Below are 21,067 nucleotides of genomic sequence, written 5' to 3'. Positions count from 1 at the left end.
ACGGCGAAAGCTTCGTTAAATGAAGAAAATGTCGCGCAAAAATTCGCTGTCTTTCTTGGACGTCCTCCATGGTTGCTCTTTGTTTAATGTGTTGTTTAATTTGTTTAATGATGCGCTTACGTAGCTGCCGCGGCAATCACCATCCGGCTTAAACCTGCCCTACCCTAAGGGTACTGTCAGCAGTGGAAATGTGAGCTGTAACTTACCACATCTAACCGCATCGCTCGGTGGAAACGTGCCATATCTCGACCCAGCCATTAGGGGAAGAGCCCAGCTGATAATCAGTTCTAGGACTCATTCTGTCAGGCTTCCTTTCCGAGGCTCAGGACACTTTGCTCCTCCCATGAACCACGGGTAGATAAATTAAAACACCAATGACCATGTTGTTGATCTGTGAAAGAGTCGGTGGTCAAGGTGTTATACCTTCTCTGCTTTACCCTAGTTCCTGTGCCCTGGTACATGAGCTTCATTCGTGTTATGAGGGACATCTGTGTTCCCATGGCAACGCCATAAACCACAAATCACAAAGGGTGCTAAAGATGTTGACAGATAAAATCAACCTCTTTCTAAAAGGAATACTGGAGACAGAGAATCCACACTTAAAATCAGAATATTATTTATGTGTTGATCACAGACATTTTCTAGAAATAACGTTAGGATTATAGAATTGGTCCCTCATCCACCGAAAGTTACAAGGGGATGTCAGCGGCCTCCGGGGGTCAGAGAAACCAGGGAGTCAAAGAAAAGACCGCTGTCACACATCAATCACCTCACAGGTGATTGATGTGTGACAGTGAACAGTAACTCACAGTGAGTCGATAACATTTCTAGAGTGGTATTCATTATTACTTGTCCTCTACTTCCTGTTAGAAGCAGAGGTGAAAAAGGTTCTCTAAAAATGTCTCGGCAACAAAACAGTCGAACCAGTAAAAAGTTTTGAAAGATAGATATTGAGTGTGTGGCCGTCCAAGTTCCTATCACAGGCCGCTACGCTCGTACTGGAAAGAGGCTGTCTGAACCCGCCTCCTCAGCCTCTGGACCTCCAGGTCCTGGAAGAAGTGGTCCTGGTCGTTGTGGACGATGACGCTCTGCAGCTCCCCCACCTCCCACTCCATTCGGGAGCGCAGCTTTCTCTTCATCTTCATCAAGGCCTGGAAACATTAGCTTCAACATTAGCTACTGGCTCCACCCTTAGAGGGCCACTGGCTCCACGCTAAGGGGGGACCCTTAGAGGGCCACTAGCTCAACCCTTAGAGGGCCACTAGCTCAAGCCTGAGAGGAACCCTTAGAGGGGCCACCGGCTCCACCCTGAGAGGAACCCTTAGAGGGGCCACTGGCTCCACCCTGAGAGGAACCCTTAGAGGGGACACTGGCTCCACCCTGAGAGGAACCCTTAGAGGGGACACTGGCTCCACCCTGAGAGAAACCCTTAGAGGGGCCACTGGCTCCACACTGAGAGGAAAACTAAGAGGGCCACTAGCTCAACCCTTCGAGCGCCATTCGCTTACCTTCTCCTGGGCTTTCTTGCAAACTTGGATCTCCTGCCTCTCTTCGGAAAGCGTCTCAGCCAGCAAAGAAAACTGAAAAAGAGCCGGGAGGCCAACCTTTAATACCTGAACTGCTTGATACCCTTTGAAAAACAATATATTGCTACAGAACTGATGCGATGCTTAACCCATTATATCCAATATAAATGTAGCTATGATATAACCAGTTCTTTGGATAAAAACAAAACTGGGAAAGGGAGGAACCAAACAGAAGGTGGCCCAGATAATAGACAGGTTCAGAGTCCCCTTATTGGTGCCTGGGTAAGGACAAGGCAGCACTGTGTGACAGTGAGGGGGGCGTACCTGGTCTCTGTAGTAGTTCTCCATGGAGGAGATGTGTTCCAGGTGGCGTCTGCTCTGCTCCAGTCTGTGTTCTCTGGCGTAGGATCTCTCCTCCTTCAAACTGGCCTTTTGTAACGCAAGCCCCTCTGAGAAAACCTCCCGCAGCATCTACACACACACACACACACACACACACACACACACACACACACACACACACACACACACACACACACACACACACACACACACACACACACACACACACACACACACACACACACACACACACACCTTACTTTGACCATGGGATGTCACTCTTCTTTCAGACTTGCAATCATTTTATTGACATGGGCAGTTGTGCATTGAACAATTTTATTATTATTATGTGAATGCTGGATGCAGCGCTCGCCTAATGTTCTTCATAAGTTTTATTCTTTCCTTCTTTATTATTCTCTACAATCTTTAGAAATTCAACTTCCTCAATTTTTGACCTAGATATTTTAATATCTTCAGAATAACTTGGAATCACGCGCTTCTTTTCAATTGTTTATATTTTATACTTTAAGACATTCTACTTTTTTTTTAACATGAGTCAATGGGAGGTCCTCTGGTAATTCAGCTATTTAAGACGTAACTAAATACATTTTCAGCCATTTATCTTCGTTCAAACTATTTGACAAATCTACACACTTGTATCGTCAAGAATATCTAAACGGAATTTCGATATCATTTAAACTTTCTTCAGAATCACAGTTTTAGTGCCAAACCGGCATATTCTACAGTTGGTCCCATAGAAGCCGTCTGCCCATTCTGACACTTAAATGACTTAAGAAATCGTAACTTGCTCAAATTTCAACTGTTTACCATCATTCAAACCATTAAACAAATCGACACACTTCAATCTTCAATCATATCCAAACGGAATTTCAGTTTTGGCCAAGTCCACACGAAGCCGATTTCATGGCGAAACCGCAAAGGTCTTGTATGGTTCGGCCTTCCGTCCACACGAAGCCGGTGAATCCGCTGACCGAAACCGTAAACTTCTGAAACCACCCTCGGAGGTGGTTTCAAATCTACCCGGTTTCGTTTTGGATTCGTGTGGACGCCTGAAACCTACTGAAACCGTAAACCATGACGTCATCGCCCCACCCCTCGACCCTCTAGCCAATGACTGTTAAGCCCGCGGAGTCTCAGAACTCACAACAACAAAGATTTCTGTAGCAGCAGCGCCCCTTATGGGCCTGGAATGTGTACTACAGCGTTTCTACAGATCTACCCGGTTTCGCTTGACTCCGTCTTTACGGAGATACTCTGAAACCGGATAGATCGAAACCGTAACGGTTTCGCCTGTTTCGGCTTCATGTGGACGGGGCCTTAGTTTCATACCGGCCTCGTTTTCAGTTGGTCTCATTGATTTACGTTGTCGCTGGAGCGTGAGGATGTTCTATGTCGTACAGGCTTCGCCTTTTAAGGCTATCGCTATGGGGTTATCCCTAGGCGTGAGCCGTAGCACTGAAAAATTTGTAATCCCCGCCCACCAACAGCGTGGGCCTTAATTACGTCCGCGTGCGGCGTGCCTCAACGACGTCCGCATTTCGCAGATATAGTCGGGCGCCGGCAGACGTTCTACTCCCATTTTCTTCAGGACGATCCTGTAGCATACTGAAGTAAATAAATAGATATTATGGACTTAACAGCGAACGGCATCTGCAAGACATGTAACGCGGGTTACATCTTTCCGTATGGCGGCCATGAGGTGTGCGAGGGCTGCCTTGGGCATGAACATGCCGTCTTGGCGCTCTCGCCGCCCTGCCTGTGTCGGCATTATGCTGCGCTGCCCAGACAGCGCAGAGCCGACACTGCCACCGCCATTGCTGAACGGGCTGAAGCCTTTACTGTCCCGCTCGACGATGCCCTCTCTCTCCTTGTGAGCTCGGAGTCAGACGACTCCGACCGCGACGAGGAGGGGGCGTCTCCCCCGGCTTCCCCTCTCCGAACGGAGAGGCCCGGGGCAGCAGCATTGCCCGTCTCTGCCGCCACCTCACTTCCAGTGGTTGGAGCTTTGGTGGCAGAGCTACCGGGCATTATCGCCAGGGCAGCCGCAAACCTTGGCCTTGCGGTGCCCATGCCTCAGGGCCCCCAATGCCCGGACCAGCTCCGTGGCATCTTGGGGCTCGAGGCCGCGACACGCCCCGCCCGTCTCGACCCGATCTGGCCGATGTTTCCCTGTACTTCAGCGGGGCTGCGGCGGAGCCCAAGAGGCTCGGTGCCCCGGTGAAAACATTTATCCAGGTCACGAAGACGGAGGGTGTGACAGACCGGGGTTACAGGGCGGGTACCGCCGCTGGATCCCGCTCTGTGTGCTGTCTTTGGAGTGAAGCCGGGGCACAGCGACCGCTACCCCCACTCCCAAAGACCAGCTGACGGCCAAGCTTACAGACAGAGCGCATCGGTGTATGATGCAGCAAGAGGCTGTTATGAATAACATCGCCCTGCTGGCGCATAAAATCTCCACCATGGCGGTTGACCCTCATCGTCTGGCCGAACAGGCAGTCGACGCGTTGAAAACCGCCAGTGTCATCCTCTGCCTCTGCTCCACTGGCGCGGTGGCAGCGGTCCGGACGGCGGCATGGCAGCACTTCATACAGAGGAACCTGTGGCTGCAGCAGACCCCGGGCATCCCTGAGCCGATGAGGCGGCAGTTACTGGAGTGCCCCATCAGCCGCTCTCTGATGGGGCACCTCCCAGAGTCCAAAAACTTGTACCCACTTATTCACTGGAGTCTGCTGCATCTTTTGGCATAGGCCACGCCCATTTGCGTCCATAATTTTCGAGCGCCATTTACACCAGAGATGTTGCACATACGTCCCCGATGCGTCTACGAATGTGTCTAATTATGTTCATGACATCTATGATAATGTGGCCAGGCTGAAGTCGGAAACTGCGGGTGGGTCTTTGGGAGGATGGCTAAGTGGGTTGGGTGGGTCCATGTTTTCTCAGAGAAGTCCAAATCGCACAGCCGTTTGTCCTTCCCGTTATTATGCTCTATGTGGTCGTCGAGTTAGCTCTCTGTGTGTTTCACCGAATGACCGCCCCCCGACTGACCCCCCCGGGGACTGCCCCGATCTTGTTGCCCCCCCCTTAGGGTGGCTGTGCTAGAGAGCCCACCCCTTCGTAAGGTCTGGTGCCCCAAACTTCGCAACGTTTCTAAGGCGAGGCCTTCCTCTGGGGCCTTTAATTTTGTTTAGAGAAACGGAACCACTTTTCTGCTGGGAACAGTGAAAGCTATTAAAAAAGGGTGGAGCTTCACTGCCACGCAGAGGGAGGTGTCTGGACAGTTGACTTTCTTCCTCATCCTCATCCTCATCGTCATCCGCTTATCCGGGGTCGGGTCGCGGGGGGAGCAGCTCAAGCAGGGTGCCCCAGACTTCCCTTTCCCGGGCCACATTGACCAGCTCTGACGGGGGGATCCCGAGGCGTTCCCAGGCCAGTGTTGAGATATAATCTCTCCACCTAGTCCTGGGTCTTCCCCGAGGTCTCCTCCCCACTGGACGTGCCTGAAACACCTCCCAAGGAAGGCGCCCAGTGGGCATCCTTACCAGATGCCCGAACCACCTCAGCTGACTCCTTTTTAAGTAAAGGAGCAGCGGCTCTAATCCGAGTTCCTCACGGATGGCTGAGCTTCTCACCCTATCCCTAAGGGAGACGCCAGCCACCCTTCTGAGAAAACTCATCTCGGCCGCTTGTACCCGCGATCTCGTCCTTTCGGTCATCACCCAGCCCTCATGACCATAGGTGAGGATAGGAACGAAGATCAGTTGACTTTCTTGATTCTTTAAATTTTCTATCTGTTTTAGTTTAATCATGAGTAACCTAATGAGTTTGTTATTTTCTTTATTATAGTAGCCTACAACCGATTTACTTGTGTATGATTTGAATTTACTTGTCTATTGCCTTTTATGCTTTCTTTTATTGATTTAGTTAATTGTTAATGGTTTACCAGTAGATACACTGTATTCTCATTTTAAGGGTGATCTTTAAACTGCGTTTAATATGATCAAGAGGGAGGAATGTAGAATGTTGGTGTATTTTAGTGTCTCTCTGTTCACATTTCTAGTCTAGGAACAGGCCAGTGCCTCTCACACTGATACAAGGTGTTATTTCCAACATCTGCCATTTGTTATGTCTCAACAAGGATGAACCGACCTGGTCCTCTGGGACATAGCCAGGGCCATATACCTTATCAAGGCTGAGAGTGCTTCTGTTTACGTGTTATTCATGTTTCTCTTATTGTATAATACTCGCCCCAACCCTTTGGTTCGGAGAGAAGAGGGTTCGACAGCCAAGGAACACGTCTCAAAACTGCTCCTCAACCGCGTCCACTATAGATTATTCAACCTAAGTCTGTATCTCGCTGTATTAAATCCTGGAATAAACCATCTATTCAACCCTCTGATCCAACCTGTCAAGTTGCTTTGATTTCGACTTCGAGAATTACTACTACGACGGAAAATACACAACGCAGAGTCTATACGAACAGTTTAGAAATAAGCTGAAATCTAACAGAGCCGTACATGAAAGAAGATTCAAAGTGACATCCACTTTGAATCTGGAGGCCACCTGTTCTTGCTGGGAACAAGGGGACCTCTTAAACACCTGCTGGGAACAGGGGAGCTTTAGCCAACCTGCTGGGAACAGGGGACCTCTAAGGGTGCACTCACACTAGGCTATCTGGCCGTGACACATAACCGTGTGTGTCATCCGGCCGTGACACATAACCGTGCTCATCTGGCCCCATTGTTCTCTGGCCTGCATTCACACTAGGCCAGCTGGCCGTGGCCGTTGGCCGTCGCAACTGTGGCCTGGCCACGGTAGGCTCTTGTACATACGTCATCACGTTGTAACACGTCATCACCAAGCGTCCGCTGCATGGACCATAATATAGTCTGCCGCCAGTCAGAGTTTTAACAACAATGGACAACAACACGGAGAACACAGTTCGCACTTTGTTGAGTCTGTTGCTTATTTCCTCGTCGCCTTTATTATGACCATGGTCGTCGCATGGACTATACATCATCCAGCTCAGGTTGCGTAGCCGTGCGTGTGCGCATGTCGGCTCATTAGCATCTGTACCGTGGGTACCAAGTTGGCCTGGCCAGACCGGCCACACTCACACTGGCAGATTTGAGCACGGCTAGGTGTGAAAACGGCCACGGCAACGGCCAGATGGCCTAGTGTGAGTGCACCCTAAAACACCTGGTGAGTACAGGGGAACTTTAGCCAAACTGCTGGGAACAAGGGACCTCTAAAACATTGGAGCTTTAGACCACCTGCCGGGAACATGGGAGCTTTAGAACACCTGCTGGGAACATGGGAGCTCTAGACCACCTGCTGGGAACATGGGACCTCTAGACCACCTGCTGTGAACAGGGGGTCCTTTAGACCACCTGCTGGGAACAGGGAACTGGGAACTTTGACCTCTCGACCACAGGTGACCTCTAGACCACCTGATGGGAACAAGGGGACCTTTAGACCACCTGCTGGGAACAGCGGATCTTTAGACGACCTGCTTGGAACAAGGGGACCTCAAGATCACCTGCTGGGAACAAGGGGACCTCTAGACCACCTGCTGGGAACAAGGGGACCTTTAGACCTCAGGGGACCTCTATGGGCACCTGCTGGAAAAAGGGCCTTCAGCTCACCTTCTCCTCCTTGGAGCGTGCGCGGGTCAGATGTGCGCGGAGCTGCACGTGGAAGCTGCTGTGGTAATTCCTGGCGCGGGCCACCTGCTGCCTCTGCTCCCTGAGCCGGTTCTGGGCGGCCTTCTGCTGCTGGATCCTCTCCTTGAAGTCCCGCTGGAGGGCAAACACTTTACATCACACAACTGATGACCCCTTGAACTGGATTAGATACTAAATATAAGCAATAACCTGCCAAATCAAACCAGTTAAAGCATTCAACTTGTGTCCAATTTGTCTGTATTGTAAATCAACAAATTATATCTTTCACTATAACCTGAGTTCCATTCTGATTAATTGATTTGACCAAAAATATTTTGTTATTTTCAGCCCAGGGTTGCTGTGTTTGTGGCAAGAAAGTATCGCTGTGTTCAAGAAGCATCAACGCTTTTACTGAATGTTACGTTCAGCAGGGCACCAGGGCTGTGGTAGGGCTCAGGACCCGGCAGGGATCAGGACTTCTACTTCCAACACCTGCTATTGCCGCCACTGGTGCACGCAGATAGTGCATGTGTGCGTGAGTGAGTGAGTGCGCCTCACCAGTCTCTTGTTGTGCTCTCTCTCTTTGCGGATGATCTCCACCAGGAGGTCCCGTCTGCGCTTGGCCTCCTCCACCTGCAGACTCAACAGTTAGTGACATTGAACATGAACTGGTCTTTGAAACATCGCACCAGGGTTACAATTTGAGCTTTATGGGGCTCTCTAAAAACCACGTTAGGGGCAGAGATAATAGACGTCTGTGATCAAATATAAGTTTAAAACGCCAACCGCTATCGAGAGGAGGGATCAATATTTATATAATATATAAAATCGACCATTCAGCCCAAGGATGTATAATGATTTTATTGACGTGAAAAAAAAAAGAATCTGTTAATCGATTTCAATGCCTCTGCGTTCATAGCCTCTATGGTCTAGCCTGACCAACAGATCTAAGTTCAGGACACCCCAACAGTCAAGTGTTGGTATCCCCTCATGGCCCCCCTAGCTTAAAGGTCCCCCTAGCTTCACGGCCCCCCTAGCTTTACGGTTCAGGGTCAGTGAGGAGGTAGTCTCGCCAAGCCAGACCAAACTACAACAAGTAGAATGTTCTGGAACCGCGCTATTTAGAGCCGTCTATCCGGGGGGAAACTGGGCTGGCCTGTTTTTATTTCTTTAAACCAATCACAATCGTCTAGGGCGGGGCTAACCCTCGGAAGCAGCAGCGGTGTCCATGAGGGGGGAGCACAATACGGGAAAGCCAGCAACAGGAAGGGGAGGAGTAGCGGTGGAATCCGACGCTGGCGCTATAGACGCTGTCCATTTCCGCTCAGCCGACTATTGAGGAGGTGAATGAGCTCACTGGCCAGCAGCACTGGAGGTGGTGGTGGGGTCCCACCTGGCTGCCCTGTTTGCGTGACTGGCTGTGGGCGATGCGGGCAGGCAGGTGGTGGAGCTGCTCTACCTGGCCCATCTGCTGCTCCCACATGCGAGCCAAACCGTGAGGAGAGTGCTGGAGGAGAGGGAGTTCTTTCAGGAGCACACGGAGCAGGTCGTTCTGCTTCACCTTCACTGGAAGGGGAGAGTGAAAGACAGACAGAGAGGAAGACAGACACAGACAGACCGACAAACAGACAATATATTGAGGTTGAATCCTGTTCCCAGGTCCAGGAATAACCAAGACGACCTGCTCTTACTTTGGGGGGCTCTCCTGGGATGGTCCTGCTGCTGCCGGGCGGCGCCAGGTCTGGAGGGGAGGGGGCGCAGCTGGGCCTCCCTCTTACATTGTCCTGGAGATGAGCACGCTCTCTGTGGGAGGTCCCTTAAAATGGCCTCCCTGTACGCCCGCTCCTACAACCACACAACAATTGGTTAAGTGGCGAGAGATTATGATTTTAGTTTATTTTTAATGCCTGACATATCAAGGTCAATTCCTGTGACGGTGACCAGTATATTGTGCTAGAGTGTCTTCACACCCCCTCTGTTGAAAGGACAGAACTGTAGAAGCCCAATGCTAAACCACTCAGAAGAAGAGATCACACATAGAGGTTGGAATATCGGATCACAACATTAGCAGAATGAAATCCTCAGTAGTGAGGGGGGTCTCCTGCACCGGGGGGGCAACTTACGGCCTCCTGAGCACGGAACCGCTCCTGGGCCAGCCTTTCTTCCTCTCTGGCCTCACAGCGCCTCAGCTGCTCCTCATAGACCTACACACACACACACACACACACACACACACACACACACACACACACACACACACACACACACACACACACACACACACACACACACACACACACACACACACACACACACACACACACACACACCTCTGTGACCATGGGGTCAACCCCTCCTGGTGTGAGGATGGGTTGTGTTGGTTCATCTTGGGGTCTGCTGCCAACAGGGACCCCTGAGGATGATGAGGGTACCTGAGAGGCTCCTCTTCCTCCCTCCCGGCCCGGGATCCTCCTGGAGGGAGGGGCAGACTTCAGGTTGGTCTGCAGCCGTCGCCCAGGTCCCCTGGCTCCCCTGGTGGGGCCCTCCGGCCGCGGCGGTGCCTGGGTAGGGGGCGGGGAGCGGGGGGGAAGGGCTTGTGTGGCCTGAGGGCAGGGCGTTACTGGAATACAACAACAAGTTGTGGTTAGCGAGAGTTTTAGTCTTAATGGAGAGCGACTCCCTTAACGTACCTTGTGTGTGTGTTTGCGCGGACACACCGGTTTGTCTGCAGCCCCCTTGGTGATGCTTTCCCTCTTCAGTCATTAAGTCTCCGCTCTCCCCCAGCACACGCTGCAGCATCTGCAGGATCCAATTCTCGTTTACTCAGACTGTGACCCACACCCACACCCACACCCACCCACACACCCAAACCCACCTGGTCAAGGTCCTGAAGGCGTCTGGAAAGTTTTTCCGACATACAGTGGAGCTCCTTCTCCGCTGCCTTATTCTTCCTCCTGTGTGTCGACAGCTCGTCGTTGTCGTTGTCCTCCTCCAGAAACACGGGGCTGCTCAGACACGAGACCAGATTGACTGGAGACGTTGACCTCCTTAAGCCGTGTTCCTCATACAGCCATCTGACCATAAGGACTCAGAGCCAGAGATGGAAGAGAGGCGGAAAGGTGGGGTTGATCCACATAATCCTAATTGCCATCCTGTTTCCATTTGCTGTTGTTTTGAAAGTGAGTAAACACCTTTACCCGATCTACTTCGGACCGAAATCGGTACATGAACGGACAAGCGAAATCGGATATGAACACCTAGATAACTCGATCATAGTCCGGTTTCTACCTGCATTTAAACCCGTGTCGGATATCGCGTTCCGCACATGCTCGAGATCTTGCGGCCGGGGGACGTGAGCCAGAAGTAGAAGGAGACGGTAGTCGTGTTGTTGTCGCCATAGACATATAAACAATTCTTATTTCTTCATAAATATGTTTATTGAATGTTTTTTATTTAATTTAATGTTTATGGTTGTCACCGTCGGACAACGAAAAACTGAGCTTTATTTAAAATGGCGACGCAAAATGGCGACGAAGATGGAGGAAGCCGTTGTCATGCCATTACGGCCTAAAAAGTGAAAACCCATATCATCGTCAACATGCATTCAGTACACACTACGCTTTGATTTCACCCAAGGCTGAATTAAAAATACATGTTTTCCTAAACGTTGGTCATCAACGAGGTTGTAAAGTAGTAACTTCGGGCACATCTCTCAAAATATAAGTTTTTTTCTTCTGACGTGTACACAACCTTTATTCATTCATTGCGCCACGACCGAACTGACGGGGATATTCTCTGATATTATGAATCTTTAAGACTGCGTCGGGTTGTCCGATGCTCTGGTACTTCCACAACAATGCCTCGTAGTGGGGGTTATCTCGGCCATGGTGGAGAAGGAATTGGGGCAAAGGAATTTTGGCTTTGACTCTGAAGTCAAGATTGAAACGCTACATGGAGGAGAAAGGGATTGTTGCCGTATGCGGGACAGCTGTCAGTTCACTTCCGGTCCTTGTAATTTCTCTGACGCTCCATTGTTCCGACCTTTTGGGTTCATGCGGACTCCTCCGGCTGGACTCCTCCCGCTGCTCCGCCGCAGTAGGAGTCCACAAACGACCGAGAGGAAGGAACAATGTAGCGTCGGAGAATTGACATGGACCTGAAGTGAACAGACAGCCGTCTACTGAAAACATCTTTCTCGAATGCTGCCCGTGTTTTTTGTTGCTGGGACGTAGAGGTCAACCGTAAGTGGCTCTATAACCACTTGTTGAAAGAGCTACAGCGCCACCTAGGGTAGCGGATTCAGCCATGCTCCGGCCATTATCCGATCTCTTAAAGGCCATGTACGTACGGATAATTGACAAGGTCCGTTTGAGTATCAAAATCGGTATCAGGCTTGATCCGATCTAGCTGTCCTATGTCAACGCACGGACTGTAATGGACAGCTGGCAGAGAGCCAACACAGACCCACAGACACCAGACACCCCCCACACACTGGGGGTCACTTCGGCTCCATGTCATTTCTCTCACACAGCTCCTTAAAGGGTAATTCCGGTGTAAAATGGATTTGGGATATGTTTTGTATGACAACGAGTTGAAACGTTTGTTTTGGAGCACAAAAAACGCATTGAGATGCTTTCTTCAGTTGGCTGTTTTTAGCCGATTCTATCAAAACGCTATAAACTTGGAACAATGGGGGCAGTGGTTATGGTAAAAACTAAATCGCTATGTTAAACCACTCAAAAGGCTAAAAGTATCCCGACACTTCTTTGGTCGTATAAAAAGGGTCTTGGCATATAAAACAAGGCATTGAGAACTTGTGTCGGGCTACTTCTAGCCTTTTAAGTGGTTTAAAATAGTGATTTCGTTTTTACCATAACCACTGCCCCCTTCGTTCCAAGTTTATAGCGTTTTGATAGAATCAGCTAAAAAGAGCCAACTGAAGAAAGCGTCTATATGCGGTTGTTGTGCTCCAAAATGAACGTTTGAACTTGTTATCATACAAAACATATCCCAAATCCATTTTACACCGGAATTACCCTTTAAGCCCGCTCCAACGCCCTAACGTTGTTCTTACCCTGCTGCCATCCTCCCGGGTCCCAGGGATGAGCTCCTACCCTCCCCTGCCTCCTCCTCTGAGTCCAGGTGGCTGTTGGCTGGGGGGTCTATCTCCTTTGGCAGGGGGAGGAAGACGACATCCGGCTGTGGGAAGAGAGTGTTTAAAAGATAGGAGGGAGAGTGAGTCCTGTTTGAAATGGTTCAAATGATAGAAGGGGGAGATAGTCTTGTTTAAAGGATAGCAGGGAGAGAGTCCTATTTTAAGGATAAGGGGGGGGGGGTGGGGAAGAGAGTCCTGTTTAAAGAATAGGGAGAGAGTCTGAATGTTTTGCCAGTACACTGATGATGAAGATTGATTTGGTCTCATACCTCTTGTATTTCCAACTGCTTCACCTGGCTGATCTGGTGATGACTGTTCTCGGACATTGCACTCAGAGCTTAAAGGGAAGCATGGTTCTTAATAAAGATTCCCAACCCAGACATAGGGTCGACCCCCAATCATCACATAAACATCTAAACCAGGGATGGGCAACTTTCATGATAAAGGAGGGCCACATTTTTCATCATAACCATCGGAGGGCCACATGACTGCACACTTCAACTAAACATGAGCTGAGAGAAGCTACACAAATTTGAATTTGGTAGATATGATTTCCTGTATTCTGGTGCATTTTGGGGATAGCCACTACCTAAAAAATCATCCAGAATCATAACCTATGTACGGTATGTTAATTGAACCAACATACATTCATTTCATGTTTTCCATGCTCAAACAGCCACATGAATGGTCAGTATTTTTATCAGTGCAAAGGGCTCACATACATCATCATTCAATGAAGTCAAAAAACTGAAAAACAGTGGCCCAACATTAAGTGCAACAACTCAATGAACTCAAACCCAACAAGCAGTTGTAGTAGTTGTAGTGGCGACTTAAGTGGATATCTTTAATGACTGATATTGCTTCTAAGCAAACTAGACACATGGGTTTGCCTTCGAATTCTATGAATTCTTCTCATCTTTCTTGACCGAGTTTTCTGTAACTCGATCAATTATTATTAATATATATATATATATTATTTATTTATTTATTTATGAGGATGCGGGCCGAGTGAGGATGCGGGCCGCACTGAGTGAGAATGCGGGCCGCATGCGGCCCGCGGGCCGCCAGTTGCCCATCCCTGATCTAAACCATTGGTTCTCAAAGTGCGGCCCGCAGAAACATTCCTGGCAGCCCGCAATGACGTACAGATGCAAGTTAAAAAAATAAATAAAAAAGATTTTTATTTTTTTATTATTATATCAATATTAATTCAAACAAAAATAAATAAATATAAAGTGAAGAGTCGACTCTCTCTAGCTTTCAATTAAATCCTGTTACATTGGTTAGTTTTAATCCGACTAAATTACTTTGAAAAGATGAACCTCAGTTTCGTGATTTAAACCTCACTTGACCTCCCTACCAAAGGTCCACAGTGCACTGTTTCTTTTCACCACTGGGATGCTGACGGCGTTTCCCGCCTATTTTTTATTTCTTTTGCGGCCCTCAGTCAAATTTTGGGTTCCTAAATTGGCCCTCAGCTGTCGAAACTTTGAGAACCCCTGATCTAAACCAATTTAAACATTGAGAGGAAGAACTCACCAGGAGAGGAGACTTGGGAAGATGATGGACGCCCGTTGGTTACTACGACTGCTTCAGAAGCTGGCTGACCATTTAGAGAGGAAGAGAATTTTAAATGAGGCATAGAACACATCTCCTCCTGCACCAGACATACTAGAACACATCCATTCAGTAGCCCGATCTTAGACCTGCAAATACCCAGTTTTTCGATATTGGAAAAAACAATTGAGTTATTAAAGGGGTTATGAATAAAATAGTTGATTCAATTCAAAAAACGAAAAAGAAAAGCCTCTCCTCTTTTTTGTTAATCTCTTATACTTGCATAACATGCATATATTTTCTATTAACGTTCTCCCTAAAGTAACTCTGGACATCAGCCTGACTCTTTAGACTGGCCCAGCGTGCTGTTAGCATGGCCAGTTTTCTCCTACCTTTGAATATCAGCCTCTTTAGACGGGCCCAGTGTGCTTTGAGCATGGCCGCCAGTGTTCTCCTACCTCTGGAGGGTCAGAGCCTGCTTGGTGCTCCTGGACCAGCTGGCTGCTGGACTCCTCTGCTGGGGGGGGCCAGGCCGCAGGAGACGTGTGGTGGAGGGGCGTGGTGGTGGCCTGGTAGGGAGGCCGTATGGGGAGGGCCGAGGGGAGGGGCTCCAGGGGGGGCGGAGCTATGGCAAAGCAGAAGAGAAACGGTCAAACAGAAACGATCAACATAAATGAATACAATTGTGATGCGTTGAGGTATGAAGTATCTGAATACTCAATTAAGGAATACAAAAATGTCTGTTACCATCTGGTTTGGCCGTGAAGGTGCATACAGAGTGTCCCAGCTTTATTGGCTCAATGATGGATCCTGTCTCTTCTGCCGTCCAGCAGCTGAATGAATCAATGAATGTTTTTACCCTTCATCTCCTACACTGAATAACTGTGATAGAACGCTGCATGCATGTTTGGGGAAACAATTGTGTTGCATAAAAAATAAGACAAAGTTAAGAAAAACCCACCACTAGGTCTTCTGTTCTGTTCAACACACACACACTTATGCTTTTTAAAGATATTGTTGTGTTTTACAGAAGTTTCCTCCCTCATATATTCCTATTTTGGTTTCAATAACTTAGTTATTCTCAGTTATAATAGTTATTCTCTCAGTGTTTCCCCGATATGCACCTAGCAGCGGCGGTACGCCGCTGCTAGGTGCATGTATCCAGGTCAATTCACACACATGTGAGTAAAGCATATAAACGGAGAGGAGAGAAGAGCTCCTTCTTAATAAAAAACAAATTTATTTTATTTTGCGCTACGGCGATTAATATCCAGGTCAATTCCCTCACCTGTGAGTAAAGCATATTAACGGTGAGGAACTTCAGTAAAGTTGGAAATAAATTGATAGATTCAGAGTTTGCGATTCAATAGATCAGTGAAGCATTGTTGCGACACAATTGAGTGTAGTAACCTAGAGAACCAGCTACAACATTGTTTTCATCCAAACGAGCCGTCTTTAGCGAACAGTGAATTGCATTGGCTTCTATGAGCCGTCGGCTTTCAGCCGTGAGCTTAGGGACCGTCTGCAAAGTGCAAAACTGAAAACGACCACAATTGTAAAATGTCAATAGCATCGCCATTATTGACTCTAGAGCAGCGGTCCCCAACCACCGGGCCGTGGACCGGTACCGGGCCGTGGGACATTCCTAACCGGGCCGTAGGTTAGTAGGCTACGACATGAATAGAAAAAAAAAAAATATATATATCTATATATTATTTTTTTTTAATTCAAGTAAACTCAATTTACTTCGCAATACTGTCACTCTTTTACATGCCATAAGTATATATGCAGTTGTTAGATTGCATATAACATGTTAGCATTTTTGGCAAGGTCTTAACTTCTTTTTCTAAGGCATAACTGTGTCTGTCCATTCCTCAACACGTATTGGCTTCAGCGGCTGCGCACGCAGCCTAAGCTCACTTCACTAGTTCAGTTCAACAGTAGTGTCACACTATGAGCACAGCTCAACCTGACACTCCAGGGGAGAATGACGACTGTCTTTAAACTGGCAGATAAAGTTGCTGCATCTAAAGCCAAGCTTGATTTGTGGGGACGACGAGTGGACAGGGGAGTATTCGATATGTTCCAAACATTAGTGGGGATTTTGGGAGAGACTGAGGCAGGGCCCATTCTCTCGCAGCTGGTGCGCGATCACCTTGTTGCGCTTTCAAATGAAATCGAAAGTTACTTCCCATCCTCCAAAGATCCACGCGAACAAATGAGTGGATCCGCAACCCATTTGTCAATGTCCCGAATCACTTATCAGTGCAGGAGGAAGATCAAATGATCGAAATAGCTAATGATGTTGGTGGTCTTAAAAGTGTGTTTGAGCAAACCTCTTTGGCGGGTTTTTGGATCAAAACCAAAGCAGAGTATCCCGAGATATCCGTAAAAGCGCTGAAAACGTTGCTTCCATTTCCCACCACGTACCTATGCGAGGCCGGGTTTTCGGCAATGACTGCAACTAAAACAAAATTGCGCAATCGATTGGACATTTCAAACATGCTATGGGGGTGTCACTGTCTTCAATCACCCCCAGATGGAACCTTCTTGTTGCAGGGAAACAAGCACAGGGCTCCCACTGATTAAAATTAATTGTAGCCTATTCTGTGGCCTCACAAACGCGTGTTAAGTTCCCTTTTGTGTTGTGCATGTTTACACTTGATAGATGTTACTTCAAGTTTAGTTCAATATATTTATGTTCATAGTTTTTCACTTGTTCAAGTTCACATTCTTTTTTAAGAGTTTGTTACGTTCACTGTTCATAAATAACTGGTACTAGTTATTTTAAATGAATGCATGCACAACACTATATGAAAATATCAACAAATTGGCAACCTCTGGCGGGCCTGCCCCGCCAGTCCGTGAAATTTTTTGGAGAATTAAACCGGTCCTTGGTGCTGAAAAAGTTGGGGACCCCTGCTCTAGAGCCCCAAAACTTGTTCCATAGAGGTATGGCCACTTTATGCCCCGTTTACACCATCCCGCTAATGGCCGCTAATGGCCGATGGACCACCGATGTGGAAGTCGGGGTGATTCGGGTGACATCGGGCTAAAAATGTATGATCGGGTCAATTTATCGGGGTAGCATTTACACATACCCGATGTTATAACGATAACATAACGATGTATGCCAGGGAAGACACCCGAAGTGCGTTTGGCGTCATTTGACGTCATTTCGAATGACGCCAAACACGTCAAATGACGCGTTTGGCGTCATTTCGGGAGAAGGCAAAGGGGAGACTGGTTTAGACTGATATTTATTTATATATTTATTTATATTACAATAGCGATTTTATAATAATAGAACGCCGGTTCTAAATGGGCGAAGTACCCTGTAATTATAAAAGTAGGACATCCATCCATCACCCCCTATTTATACACAAGTGGCAGATTGAGGGTCTTCCTTAACACAATCTGATCACTCACAATCGTTATTTGTCTAGGGTTCTCGAGGGTCTTTCGTGTGTTGAGGTTGCCGATATAAAGACGATAAAACACGATAAAGCGCGGAAGATTAACGAATATAGCCGATGTGCCCAGGAAAATCCCCGAACGATTTGCGATGTCTTACGTTATACTCCCGTTCTATTCCCGATTATAGCCGATTAGCCCATAGCAACACCTGGTAACCGATTCTACCCCGATTGACCCAAAATTAACAAACATGTTCGTTCTTTGCCGATGTTGCCCGTTGTTGCCCGATCATTGAGCATTTCTTCCCGTTTCTTCCCGTTGTCTAACGATGTTCCCGGGAAGAGTAACGGTGTTTCCCGATGCAACCACGCTATTTGCCGATGTAATAACGATAGCTGCTGATTTAGCCATCGGGCACCATCGGGGCCCACTATCGGGTAGGTGTAAACAGGGCATTATGGTCCTACTACAACCTTTAGTTTTTAAAAATATATCTCTTCTTATTTTTGCGGATTTTTTTTTTTAGCTACATTTTCAATAGCGTCGCCATTATTGACTCTAGAGCTCCAAAACGTTTTCTATATAGGCATGGGCTCTTTATCGTCTTAATGCAACCTTTAGTTTTGAAAAATATATCTACTTATTTCTAAGGAATTTCTTTTTAGCAAAAATGTCAATATACAATATACTCTAGTGCCCTAAAACTTGTTCAATAGAGGCATGGCCTCTTTTTGGTCCTACTACAACCTTTGTGATGTGGAGAGGGGAGGGAGTGGGAAGATGCATTGGTCGGAGGCACAGACCTTTTCGATTGTTGTAGTATTTGTGTTATGTGATTTTACTGTATAGGTTGTTGATATAATATATTTTCTGTTAAATAAAAGTAAATAATTGTTTCAAATTATAAATAAATATAGAAAGATTATACCTGTAATATGTTCAATCTCTCTAAACTTCCCCTGCTCCTTACTGTACACAAATGTACTGTACACCTTCTGGTGCCGGCAGACATATAGAAACCTCCCGGCAGGGTGCGCTTTGCGAGAACCAAAATAAATTTGCGAGCGGAAAAAAAAACTCCATCCTAGGGGAAACACTGTCCCTACTTCCATCTCTCAAGATATTCTGTTAAGGAACAGAGACGTCAATACATTAACAATAAGCTCCTTCTTACATTAAATGATTGTTCATTGAGATTTTTTTCCTACGTAAATAAATTAATTACAGATCACAGAGGTGAGTGGGACTCGAAACATGCAAAGTGATTTCTGTTTTGCGAAAAAAGCATCATCACTTTCACTTTTCTTTTTTACATTGTCATTGTCCCTATGGTCACTGCATTCGCTCCTCATTTTACACTTACGGTGACGCCATCATAAATTAATCCTCATCATAATGGATATCTTGCTGAAGGGATGAAGCCACATCCTCACTGGCCTACAAGGCATTAGAATTTAATCCATCCGTCTTTTTCACCCACGTGATTATGGTTGGAAAATGCTGAATATTTGAATCGCAGCTAATACAACAATTTCGGTTTTTACTACTTTTTCGCATTCTTTATTCGGCACGTGTCTGTACAATTTACTTTACTCATTACAAGGTTTAGGGTTGAAGAAGCAAAACCCCTAGAACAAATAGAATCCTCCCTGTCAGGCTCTTTCCCTGAGCAATGCACCGATGTAAACCTGAGGGTGGTCTCACTATTTGTGAATAAACTAATGACGGGACAAGCAAGAAGGAACCCTTACCACTCACTGGACGACAGGGATGTCCTCTCCAACATGTCAGCTACCACCTGCTCAGTGCTTCTTAGTCCGTCCCTGCCCACAGCCGGCAAGAAGACCTCTGTTAGGCCCTCATTAAGCCCTGATCAGGAGACAAGCCAAGGTGGGACTGTTAATGCACACAGAACTGGCTGGTGCCACTGAGAAGCTCCTAGCTATGGTTCACTGACAAGAGGCAGAAGAACGCATCAGGTCAAGACCTTTCCCTACCTCCATTGTGTAGCTCTTCACTGATCTCTTCATTGAGATATTCCAGCAGGCCATCAAAGATTTCCAACAGGTTCTTGATGGACTCCTTGTCCCCTCTGACAAGGTTTTCCCCTGAAGCATTCACATGTAAATAAAATCCTATTAACAATAACAATGACTCCCTTCTTTGAACCATTTAGTGTAAAAGGCTTTCTGATAGCCAACATAGAAGCAGGTCAATAAAAGGCTCAATCAATTTGATTTGTAAAGAAATACAATTTGTCAAAGTGTGTTGTATAATTAAACCAAAATACGCGAGTCTTGATGCAGATTTTATTACCCCAACACTAATAATAGATCATATCAATAGTGGTGGTAAAACAGCAGCCATATGATAGATGTGTTTTGCATATTAATTTCCCCTGTCTTGATTGTTCTTCTGCTGCAAGTTCATCCTAAACCAGTCGACTGTTGTTCTCTACTAAAGACATTTTACTTTAACATGAAACATACATACAATATGGTCCTGCCATTGATCACAATGTTGTACCATGATTTATTAATTTGTGAGGCCTGTATTGTGAAACATAGTGCATTGCATAACTTTATTGCTGGTTCACATCCTTGCAAGACATTAAATCCAAGGACTGCAACTTGGAGGTCTAACGTTGGAGTTCTAGTGTTCACTAGTATGGAACCCTACAGTTAAGGTCCAACGTTGGAGTTCTAGGCCCCGTCCACACGAAGCCGAAAAAGGCGAAACCGTAGCGGATTCGCCGGCTTCATGTGGACGGAAGGCCGAACCGTACAAGACCTTTGCGGTTTCGCCATGAAATCGGCTTTGTGTGGACGGGGCCCTAGTGTTCACTAGTATGGAACCCTACAGGGACAGAGAGGGCACTGACAAGGAGAAATAATACAAACCATAACAGGGTCACATTCTTCTTAAATCAGAGGCATTTCTGTTGTTTACAGATCACAGACCAGTATTCAATCATGTTCACATCCTCTCTTATATACCCGGTGCCCTCTTTCTCAGCTTTAAACTGTGGAACATTGTTAACCTCTGATGTTTAACCTGTGACGGACTTGGGCACGATACAGATGGCCTAGTGTTAGTGCGCCCTGAGAGGCTGATCTGAAGCCAGTGAGGTGATCACAGACTGAACATTGTCTACCTGTGATGTGCGAGAGGCTGATGTAAAGCCCATGAGTCGATCATGCACTGAACAATGTTTACCTGTGATGTGTGAGAGGCTGATCTGTAGGTAGTCCAGAGCCAGCGAGTCGATCACAGACTGAACATTGTGGATGTCATCCTCTGGAGTTTTTGGGTCAGCAATAACGCCTTAACAAAAATGCATACACATATTACAAGTTGTCATCTGAAACCACTTTTGCACCATGGAT

General features: G+C 47.1%; 1 protein-coding gene across 6 annotated transcripts in view; it reads right to left on the bottom strand.

Annotated features, from left to right (window-relative positions):
* Window positions 1–599: 599 nt before the first annotated feature.
* Window positions 600–21,067, bottom strand: part of LOC115540227 (centrosomal protein of 95 kDa) — a 62,178-nt gene continuing 41,710 nt past the window's right edge. The window contains exons 3-21 of one of the 6 annotated variants that reach the window (XM_030351340.1): window positions 20,898–21,005; window positions 19,679–19,789; window positions 19,433–19,550; window positions 15,012–15,097; window positions 14,723–14,889; window positions 14,247–14,310; window positions 12,977–13,044; window positions 12,627–12,751; window positions 10,428–10,626; window positions 10,243–10,351; window positions 9,985–10,172; window positions 9,676–9,756; window positions 9,244–9,397; window positions 8,910–9,118; window positions 8,111–8,185; window positions 7,535–7,687; window positions 1,851–1,997; window positions 1,509–1,580; window positions 600–1,151 (exon numbers count right to left, since the gene is read on the bottom strand). In XM_030351340.1, the coding sequence (XP_030207200.1) occupies window positions 978–1,151; window positions 1,509–1,580; window positions 1,851–1,997; window positions 7,535–7,687; window positions 8,111–8,185; window positions 8,910–9,118; window positions 9,244–9,397; window positions 9,676–9,756; window positions 9,985–10,172; window positions 10,243–10,351; window positions 10,428–10,626; window positions 12,627–12,751; window positions 12,977–13,044; window positions 14,247–14,310; window positions 14,723–14,889; window positions 15,012–15,097; window positions 19,433–19,550; window positions 19,679–19,789; window positions 20,898–21,005 (2,408 nt within the window). In that variant the 3' untranslated portion in view covers window positions 600–977. Of the gene's footprint in view, window positions 1,152–1,508; window positions 1,581–1,850; window positions 1,998–7,531; window positions 7,688–8,110; window positions 8,186–8,757; window positions 9,119–9,243; window positions 9,398–9,675; window positions 9,757–9,984; window positions 10,173–10,242; window positions 10,352–10,427; window positions 10,627–12,626; window positions 12,752–12,976; window positions 13,045–14,246; window positions 14,311–14,722; window positions 14,890–15,011; window positions 15,098–19,432; window positions 19,551–19,678; window positions 19,790–20,897; window positions 21,006–21,067 lie in introns of those variants that run through there. The other 5 variants (XM_030351342.1, XM_030351341.1, XM_030351343.1 and 2 more) reach the window with 5 other exon arrangements.

This window comes from Gadus morhua, chromosome 3, assembly GCF_902167405.1.
Source record: "Gadus morhua chromosome 3, gadMor3.0, whole genome shotgun sequence".
Lineage (NCBI taxonomy): Eukaryota > Metazoa > Chordata > Actinopteri > Gadiformes > Gadidae > Gadus > Gadus morhua.
The sequence above is the reverse complement of the archived record's forward strand: the minus strand, read 5'-3'. Positions and strand labels throughout refer to the sequence as shown.